This window comes from Haplochromis burtoni, unplaced genomic scaffold (assembly GCF_018398535.1).
Source record: "Haplochromis burtoni strain Fernald_Lab_line unplaced genomic scaffold, NCSU_Asbu1 Contig_414, whole genome shotgun sequence".
In the NCBI taxonomy this organism is placed as follows: domain Eukaryota; kingdom Metazoa; phylum Chordata; class Actinopteri; order Cichliformes; family Cichlidae; genus Haplochromis; species Haplochromis burtoni.
The window spans coordinates 108829-119765 of NW_024582775.1; the positions used below are offsets into that span (position 1 = coordinate 108829).

Below are 10937 nucleotides of genomic sequence, written 5' to 3' on the forward strand. Positions count from 1 at the left end.
TTAATGAGTTTTTTGGGTTCATTGAGAACATGGTTGTTGTTCAATAATAAAATTATTCCTCAAAAATACAACTTGCCTAATAATTCTGCACTCCCTGTAGAGCAATCTGATCACTTTCTGACCACTTAAGGTGTTTTAGACTACATGCCATCTTCAGACACCTGCTGCCCACCCTTAATTCACCTTGATGACAATCACAATAAGCCCATCCAATGGCTCCAGAGGTCTTTCGGAAGAAGCACCACGGTTTGGTTTCTCTGTCTGGGTTTCGGCAGAAGTTATGGTCTCCCAGGCCTCGGTTTGGATACTGCTGCATGTAGTCCGGGAAGTTAGTCCACTTTAAGCATGGGGAGCCTGCGTCTGTGTGAGAAACCGAGCCATTATAGTGGCCCAGTTTAGTGAGACCTTCTGAACAGGACAGCAGCACTGCAGACACAGACAACCATCACGTCAGTCAGACAACATGTTAATAAAATCACATTCCATACAAACTTTTCATTTTATACAAACACAAATGGTTCTTTACACAGAGCATCTCAAGATGTTAAAAAGATGAGAGAGACAAGGTTAAATAAATAGAAAAATGATTGTAAATAGTAAGCCTTCACTCAGTGTAAACGTTACTTCAGCACAAACAGAGCACGTGTGATAAAAAGACACTAATTCCAACATGTAGATGAAACATCTGGAATAAAGGGGAGTGGCTTCTCTGCTGCCGCCGTCTTGCTGAGGAGTCTGACTATGAGAGCTACTGTTCTACCCTAACTTTGGTTGTGTTTAGTTATTTATTTACTCGTTCCCAACTGTCTCATAGCTGGTTTTTGTGATAAGTTGCAAAGTGCTCTGTTTATGCAGCGTAAGAAAGTGAAACATTTATTATTATTTTCATGTTTTGGCTGCGATCAAATGCATCTAATAAAAATTATTCCTATTATTATTGTTACAATCACCTGAATGACCGACTGGACTGGAGGACCAACAGTGATGCTGAGCAGACTCAAGCTCACATCCTTTGATGGGTTCAGCAAGATGTGAATGCCATCTATTTTGCTTTTTGTGGTGTAGTATTTATAGGATATATACCATTATTATTTTTCTCTTGTCAGCCTTATGTCAGGTGACATAAGGAATACACGATAGTGATTTTTATCAAGGCTCGTTCTATTCTGTGAAGACGAAATCATAAAGCTTTTTGCCAGACAACTGAGCACAAACCTGCGAAACGACTCCAGGATTTTAGATACGACGCTTAGGTTAGATATAAAATGACAGTTGTTGCAATTCCTGAGATGAGAGACTTCAATAATAATTTGCTTCTGGACTTCTATGAAAGGGAAATATATATCAAGCTGGTAGCTTAACACTGATGCCATGGCCAACAATGTGAGGAAGGCACTCCCCAGCAATCTGCAGCTTTTCCACACCCTGATTTACTCAACCCAAGTCTAGGACTATTCCTCAGCACTGGCAAAACATTGCTCACCTAAAATGTTTTCCTTATCTGACAAAATTACTTATTTATTCACTGATTTCACTGATACTTGCTGCACTGATGAGTTGCCTGACAGGTATGTACATATAGTGCTTAGCACATGGAGCTTCGTTCCCCTCCAGCTGGATCTCAAAGACCAAATACAGAAAATAACTTACCTGCACTCTGAACTACATTGAAGTGCGTCCATTGAGAAATCTGTTAAAGAAACACAAACCCAGTGGAACGCAATGTGAATAGGAATTACAGAGCAACAAGAAATACAGATTTTAACAAAACTAAATGTTCTATTATTATATTATAATGAAATATCATACAACCATAAAGGCTGGCTTACTGTGTCAAATGTAGATATAGTTCATTTTTTTAAAAAGCTGATAAAGCAATATTTTAATTCATAACAAAACACTGAAAAATGTTGAGAAGAAGTCTGGGATGTCTGTTTAGGAACATTTTGCAACTATAGTTATCTAATTTAATTCACCTAATTATAATTAGGTGAATTAAATTAGTAACAGGTCACCAACATGACTGCAATAACGAAGAGAAAACCCCGACAATTCTATGACCCCATATGAGCAAGTGCTCGTGACAGTGGGAAAGAAAAACCTCCTTTTAACAGAAACAAATCTCCAGCATAACCAGGCTCGGGAAGAGGCAGCCATCTGCCACAGCCGTGTGGTGTATAAACACCCAGTGAGTGAAAAAAGGTGCATGAAGAAGAAACACTCAGTACAGTATAAGCCTTACCACCCTGAGCCAATTGCAACGTGACTAAGAGAGGATGCAGGGTCACCTGGTCCAGCCCTAACTATATGCTTTAGCAAAAAGGAAAGTTTTAAGCCTAATCTTAAAAGTAGAGATAGTGTCTGTCTCCTGAATCCAAACTGGAAGCTGGTTCCACAGAAGAGGGGCCTGAAAACTGAAGGCTCTGCCTCCCATTCTACTTTTAAATACTCTAGGAACAACAAGTAGGCCTGCAGAGCGAGAGCCAAGTGCTCTAATAGGGTGATATGGTGCTACAAGGTCATTGAGATAAGATGGGGCCTGATTATTTAAGACCTTGTATGTGAGGAGCAGGATTTTGGATTCTGGATTTAACAGGAAGCCAATGAAGGGAAGCCAAAACAGGAGAAATCTGCTCTCTCTTTCTAGTCCCTGTCAGGACTCTTGCTGCAGCATTTTGGATCAGCTGAAGGCTTTTCAGTGAGTTTTTTGGACATCCTGGTAATAATGAATTACAGTCGTCCAGCCTGGAAGTAATAAATGCATGAACTAGTTTTTCAGCGTCACTCTGAGACAGGATATTTCTAACTTTAGAGATGTTGCACAAATGGAAGAACGCAGTCTTACATATTTGTTTAATATGTGCGTTGAAGGACATGTCCTGGTCAAAAATGACTCCAAGGTTCCTCACCGCGTTACTGGAGGCCAAGGTAATGCCATCCAGAGGAAGAATCTGGTTAGATACCATATTTCTAAGCTTTTCAGGGCTCAGAAAATATTCTGTTTTGTCAGAATTTAGTAGCAGTAGGTAGAGTGTTCGCCCCATGATCAGAGGGTCGGGGTTCAAATCCACTGAACGGCTACCCCTGAGCAAGGTACCATCTCTACACACTGCTCCCCGGGCGCTGGACTGGTAGCTGCCCACTGCTCTACTCAGTGAATGTTTTAAATGCAGAGGAGTAATTTCCTACGGGATAATAAAGTATACAAAGTATACATTATTAAAAGGAGGAACAGAAAAAATAATGTGAAGATTAAATTAAAAAATAAATATTTCTCCCTCCAGTTATTTTATTGTTCAACCTTGCCTGTCGTGTCTTTCTACTAGACAAAAACTTGGCCCCACTAGTAGCAAATGTAAAAAGTGCTTGTGGCCAGAGGGCCCCCAAATACTTCATCTTTTTTTCCATAAGAAGGAGAGAATATTGTAAAGTTTCTTTCCATTAGCTTCTTTTAAATGGATTGTATGGTTTGAAGAGATCCCTTTGAGATATTCAGAGGAATTTCCTTAAAGGCTCTGAAGCATTCACACTTATCTGCAGTGATGTGACACAAATAAAAGTGTAGACTTTGACCTGCTTACAATATGAAGCACACTGACCAATCGCCAATAAAGAAGGAAGCTGCGTTGATAATGGTTTTCTGTGAACTATAGCACATTAGAATGGGCTTAAATGTGTTGCTGTTAAAGTGGGTGGCCAGTAAAACAAGTGCTTCATGTTATTCACTTTGTGAAAATAGATCATTAACTCTTCAAAATATTTAAACGCATTTCTAACCAATTTCATTTCCCTGCTGTTCTTTACCAGAGGGCAGAGGGGTGCTTGGTACTGTTCAAGTCATGTCTGAATCCTTGGAACAGGCAACTTGCCATCTGTACAATCAGGTATAATCTAAGGCCTGTAGGAAAAAAACTGAGGTGAAAATCATGTTTGGAAACGGATCTCTACATTCCCTCCACATTTGGATATCTAGGTCTGGTTTAACACTCGCTCTTAATTTAAAAAAGGGCACGAGTGAGAAAGTCTTCAGCCTACGTTGGACAGCCGTTTGTGACTATCGGTCTAACTGTTGATGTTTTGAGAAAAACCTGCTTGTGACGGCACTACTGAGTTTTTGCTATTATTTAACAGGTCTTGCAGTTTCATGAACAGTCAAATAAATAAATAAATAAACTGATATGTCATTACCAATTCTAAGAGTTGATACGAAGCACTATAGAAATATCAGGCGAAAATGGAGGCAGCGAGTTCCAGTAATAGTGCAACATACATCTGGAAATTTGCCAGCGAGCTATTAAAATAAATACGGTATTTATCTCTGCCTTTGTTTTGATTTGTTCTTAATGTGTAGTAAGTGTGACGGAAAGCGATGAGCGCATATAAACAGTTTAAACTCAGTATGGCACAGACCAGTGTCCCGGTTTACTTGACATAATGTGTTCCGCGACAAAGACGGCTTTATATAGTCTGAGCGTGTTGGGCAGCAGCGTGCTCACCTCTGCAGACACAGCCAGCGCCAGTAACAGACAACACGGGACAAATCCGGACACAGCTTTCCTCTGCTCCATCGCGCTGAGGAAACCATATTCTCTACACTGCCAGCGCACACATTCACCAAGTCTTCACGGCCTCTGACAATCCTTCCTCGATACGAAACACACAGGATACTGTCCGCTTTTAACCGAGGTACCGACGTCCAAGTCGCTCCAGAGCTAAAAATGACGCGCTGTTGGAGAGGAAAGGGCACAGCAATATCGCTACCCACCCTCTCTCTCTCTCACTGACTCATTCACGCACTCTCTCTCTCACACCTTCACCTTAAAATCGTATGACGCGTTTTTGTCTATGGTCGCGCTTCCCTATTCACGGAATTACACCCTCAATATGTGACATCAGAACTTTCGTAAATAATTGACGCTTCTTAAGGGGAAATATTTATCATTTGACAAAGATTATATGACAGGGCGTGTCAGTACAGTGAAACCACTGTTGTTGTGAATTGAATTGTTCACTGACGGTGGTTTTAAGAAGCGTCCCTAGTCATTAAGAACAGCTAGACTCGCCAGAGAGAGAGAAAGGGTTCTCTGCTAGGGAAGTTTAAACGAAGCCTCCTCAAACTCAGCAGCTGAGCTTTTAACTGATCCTTTAACTTTGCCCAACAGGTTTCTGGACCAACCCATATAAAAGGCCATACCTTGGACCTTGTCTTTTCTTTGGGCCTCGATATCGAGGCTGTACATTTGAGTGATGATAACGGTGTCTTTTTTTTTAGCTCAATTCTAGATCATAACAGCTGAGACTACTGCTGAGAGGTTCTCTGTCATGACTGACAGTTCTCTACTTTCTCATGAAATAAAGAACCTGATTAAAACAGGTTCTATCTCACAGGAAAAGGCATGCCCTTGGATCAATCAGTCCATTTTAAATTTGAGGAGAATATGCTGCAAAGCTGAACGACTATGGAAGAAAACTGAACTTGGCTCTATCTCAGAGATCTCGTGTTCTCTTGAAATGAAATCAGAATATTTTTCTAGACTCATATCAAAAAACGAGAAATCCCGAGATTCTGTTTGACAAAATCAGATCTATCGTGTCCCCAGATGTGGTACCTGTGCACTCTCAAGCAGACAGTAACAAACTTCTTTGATTTTTTGTTGACTCCTGGTCAACTTTTACAACTGTGACATATGATGTAATAGCAGCCCCGGTGGACAAAATGAAGCCGTCTTCAGGTCCCTCAGATTTTCTCCCCCACTAAACTTTTTTAATGTTTCATGTTTTCTAATCATTTCCCAGCTTTTTTTTAAACGTGCCATTGTAAACCCCAGCCTGGATTCAACACTACATCAACACGATAGACCTACTTTCAAACTCCCTTTATGTCAAAACTTTCTGAGAAGGCAGTTACTGTCCACCTTATAGCGCACTTGGATAAACAGTTAATCCTACCATCCCGATAAACACACTGAGAGATCTGGTTGGGTTGTCTGGCTCTGTCCTTGATTGTTTTTCATCCGACATATCTGACAGGAGTTTAAGGCTACGTTCACACTGCAGGCGAAAGCGCATCAAATCCGATTTTTTTGACCCTATGCGACCCATCTATCCGATCATGGTGTGACAGTGTGAACGGCACAAATCCGATATTTTCAAATCCGACCTGGGTCACTTTCGTATGTGGTCCTGAATCCGATACATATCTGATGTTTCAGAAAGCGACTGCTGTTTGACGGTCACGTCGCATTAAATCCGTCTTTTACGTCACTGACACAAGACAGACGCCGACTATCAGTGTCGGAGAAGACATCGCGAACTCTTCCTGGCCATCCGGTGAAACTGCTGGGAAGACAACGTTGGAGAAACGTGAACATTTTATTTGTCCTGTATAATCTGCAGATTCTGACAGAAATCTGCAGCTATCCTTGGAAGCACAGCTCCTCTAAAACAGCAATAAGGATCATTATTTTGTTATTTACATTATGTAAATAACAAAATAACTTAAAGCAAAAATTGGGAAACGTAAAGTCCGAAGTCTTTATATTAAGGCCATCAGTCAAACATTGTTTGCTCTGGGTCTAAACAGAGCGCGTTGTGTGTGACGTCTTCTTTTGCACATGCGGCGCTTTGAGCGTTCACACTAGAGCGCGTTTGCTGTCGCATTTTATTTGTAGTGTGAACGAGCAGACAAAAACATCGGATTTGATCAAAAAATCGGAATTGAGCATCAAGACCTGCAGAGTGAACGTAGCCTCAGTTTGTCTGCAAACCAGATTATGTCTGAATCTACAGAGTTATGTGGAGTTCCTCAGGGCTCCGTGCTGAGACCTACTCTGTTTTTAAAATACATTCTTCCTTTAGGCCAGATAATATCTGCTGATGCTGTCTGCCTATCACCTTCCTTACCACTTGCGTTACACTTCCTCACAGGGACCAGCTCCCAGTTTGGATTCAGGAGACAGACACCCTCTGTACTTTTAAGTTTAGGCTTAAAACGTTCCTTTTTGGGAAACACATAGGTAGGACTGGATCAGATGACCCTCAGACCTCCCTTGGTCACGTTGCAATAGGTCTGTTGAGGGCTTCTCATGATGCATCCATGAACACATGAACACATGCGTGTTTAGTCTCTGGCTCTGTTCTACAGCATGTATTTGTCCTGTCTTCTTCCCTCTCCTCCAAGGTGGCCGCCCCTCCCTGACCCTGGTTCTGCTGGATGTTTCTTCCTGTTTAAAGGGAGTTTTTCCTTCCCACTCTTTTCAAAGCACTTGCTCATATGGGGTCCAATAATTGGTCAGGTGTTTCCCTATAATTGTAGCATCTTTATGTTACAATATAAACAACTCTGAGATGAATGTTGTTGTGATTCAGCACTATATAAATGACTGAATTAAAAAAAAAAAAATCAGCAGGTCAACAAGTACTGAGTGGTACATCGCTACTATTAAACTTGTTTTGTAAATAGTGTTTCCTAAATTTGTACAGTAAGTGTGTCGTGGAGAACCCTACAGTATACTGGGGAATATGGAAGAAACTGTTCCTTTTGTGAAGGTCTATGTACAGGCAGGAGTCGAATGCAGGACTTAGCAGTTAAAGAATAACACATTTATTCACAATTTCCAAAAGACCAAAAACTTGTGACAGTTCGAGGCAAGGAGCTGGGCAGCATTGACTGTTAGCAGACAGCAGTCCAGCAAAGACTGAAGCCACTACTTATGAAACGGCTCCAGCTAAGTCATCAACAGCAGGTCTGTGATCCGGCTGAACCAGTCACATCAGGCCATTTTATTGTACTTTTAAATTACACAGACAAGCAGAAGCAGGAGCAGGAGCAGGCAGGTCTTCTACACCCACATTTCCTACACTCTACCCGGTGATAGGTGACCTGTTGACTGCCTCCCTGGATCATTGCTGGCTCAGTGTGGTACTAGGCCTGAGTCTGGGGCTTGCTGGGCCTTGGTCCCTCTGGGAGATTGTTATTAAGGTTGGGGATTCCCCTTACTGCCGCTCCCCCCTTGTCACTTCCTAGGTGTTGTGTATCATTTGAGTATGCTTTGCTACAGATGCAGCGGTTGGAGACCCAGCCTGTGTGTTTGCTTTATCCTCAACATCTCCCCTCCCTCCCTCCCTCCCTCAGACCATTATTCTGCTTGCTACAACTTCTGAACAGGACTGGATCAGACAGATAAGCAGAGCCCGATAAGCTGCGTTTTACTTGGCACTGATTGTGAAAGTTTGCCAGAAAAAGCAAAACAAAACGAGGATGATTACGACCCTGATCTTAATCATCTCCGTCTTTGGGCTGAGGCTTCAGATGCCTCTAACACCGCGTGTTCCTGTGTCGCGCATCTGACAATGAAAAGGTAAAAAGAAATACCTCCAAGTAAACAATTTGCCCACTCCAGCTCCCCTCCCACAGGGGATTTGTGGAAAAGGGGAGTGTATTTATTTTTCTTTAAACCCACTACAACTTCCAAGCTAGCAGTACTTGTCTGTTAATGCTAGCATTACCAGCTCCTACACACATACACAACACACACGTACCACATATTCATAGCAGCTAGTAGAGACAGGCCTAATGATTACAATAATAAACTGGATCACCAGAAATATCAGGATTGATAAAGATGTAAGTAGTGTTGGGGACAAAATGAGCCCACAGGGGAACTAAAGGGAGAATGGCCAAAGCAGTACCGCAAATTTATTGCAGTGCACCACAGAAGAATGTGCAGGAGCTCTAACTGATAATGAAGGCAACTACAGGCGTGGAGGTGCTAAGAAACGGTATATCAGCAACAGTTTGGGGGTTTGGAACAGATTGTGTAACTAAAACAATACGTAGAGATAGGTGACAAAGATAAGAAGCAACAGGTTCGGAGATCCCACAGAAACACCCTAAAAAGACTCTGAGAAGCGAACATCCTCAGGACCACTCAGTGCTAACAGCCATCGACGTGGGCAGAACCACAAAACCACGCCGAGGCTCCTTTGTTTGTTTGTTTTTTCCAAAAGCAGTCACTGAATAGATACACTTGGAACGCTGTCACAAACTTATTCTGAGCAACATTAGTGCAATACCAGTGAACAGCAGCTAAGAGTAATGTTGACTCAGTAACTCGTAGCTCCCGTGTTTTTTAATACGATAACCCTCACATTTAAAAGTGTTGGACACAACAGGGAATATACTAAAACTGGCTGTACTTGGGGTTTGTGTATATTTAATCTATAATTCAGTTATTTTTTTAGATAATTAGGTAAATAAATAATATATGTGGTGTAATTGAATGTGTAAGAAGCCCTAAGGTGTGTATGAAACAGTAATTACTGTGGACTGTAAGAAAGTTCCTGTTGAGTGTGGATATTTGGGAGGAAGTGATAAGCAGGGTGGGGAAATGGTTTGTACAATGATGTGCAGATAAACAGGGATGCAACAGAAAAATGTTCTCACAGCGGCGGGTGCAAATGCTTCCTGTGCCTTAGACAAAACATGAAACAAATCCACACTTTCAACATCGTTAGCTAAATGTCAATAGAAACAAAGCGTCATATTAACCACGTTTTAAAAATCAATCTAGCTTAAAATAGTGTTGTCAGTGAAGTAAAAGCAGTGACAGAATTTTAAATCTAATGCATAACTGTAAAGCTTTATTATTCAGTTTTAGTTCTGATTGTGTTTGTCATGACAAATCATTTACAATAACTTATCCAGTAAATAAGATCAAAGTAACGAATTTATATAGATTTGTTTAGACTTACTAAATGCCCACAAGCCACCAACTACAGTAACTGAATAAATAAGGTAATACAAAAAAATTAAAGGTGTTACATGAAGAGGATGTGGGACCTATGGAATCTCTGATACCCAACATCTAGTATCTCAGTGTACAACACAAATACTACACAGTGGGATGTGAGGATGTCAGGGGGAAGCAATCATGATCTCCACCTGAGACTGGGCACCGAGCCCCACGTACAGCTGGTGCATTGAAGGTGTTTCAGTGCGAAAGCAGCTCATGGCTAAGCTGGGAACCTGGACCCTCCATGGCTGAAGTCCAGCCCCAGAGATTGTTGTAAAATTCCAATCAGCAGATACTGAAATATACAAATATTATCACAATAATAATATTTTGTAATGAGTTACAATATATTGCTAGTTCAAATCTTTTAACACAAAGCCAGTGTTACAAAACGGATTCCAAAGCAATACTCTGATGTGAAGAGTGCATGAAGTGCAGCCTTCATATAAACACTCTTCAAAAAGTTACATTTGAACACACACTTAAGTGTTTGATAAAATATCAGTTTCAGACTGTGGCGCAGTGCAAGGGCGTCGATGGAAGCAAGATACGCACACCCAACCAACATAACCGAGCTTTACGAGGAGGAGGAGGAGGAGGAATGTGTAAACTGGTAGCAACTTGTCCACAAATGGTAGAACCCAGCTAATAGAGCCTGTAAGGTTGAAGCAGCAGTAGTCACACTCACGTGATCAGCTTCGTTAGGTTTACACTGTTGTTAAAATACTGTAAGTACAAGTTAAGCCACAGACAGGGTCAGAGAAAGTTACTTGTGAATGTTTGTTTTTTTTAAGTGTTCAAATCCAATCAGATATCTGCATCAAACACACTAACCTTGTTTACTGGTACTTAATGCAAGTCTCTCTGGCTGATTGAATTTTGACATTGCTGACCACCAATATCAGCTTCCACAGGAACGATGGGTTCAGTGTTCAGCGATAGCAGTAACCTTCCGGCCAGAGCCGTGCAACCCAAGAAGAATAATTCCATCACATCCACTTACGATCTTTGCACTGAATAAAACCACTTTGCAAATTAGATTAAGAAAAAACAGACATCTAGCCACACTAGAGATGGACCGATCCGATATTACGTATCGGTATCGGTCCGATACTGACCTAAATTACTGGATCGGATATCGGA

The 10937-nt window shown here is 41.4% G+C and overlaps 1 protein-coding gene across 1 annotated transcript in view; it reads right to left on the reverse strand.

Annotated features, from left to right (window-relative positions):
- Positions 1 to 4844, reverse strand: part of si:ch211-51a6.2 (neurotrypsin) — a 23003-nt gene extending 18159 nt beyond the window's left edge. The window contains exons 1-3 of the mRNA XM_005945637.2: positions 4497 to 4844; positions 1651 to 1690; positions 184 to 426 (exon numbers count right to left, since the gene is read on the reverse strand). Coding sequence (XP_005945699.1) covers positions 184 to 426; positions 1651 to 1690; positions 4497 to 4568 — 355 coding nt within the window. The 5' untranslated portion in view covers positions 4569 to 4844. The remainder of the gene's footprint in view (positions 1 to 183; positions 427 to 1650; positions 1691 to 4496) is intronic.
- Between the last annotated feature and the right edge of the window lie 6093 nt (positions 4845 to 10937).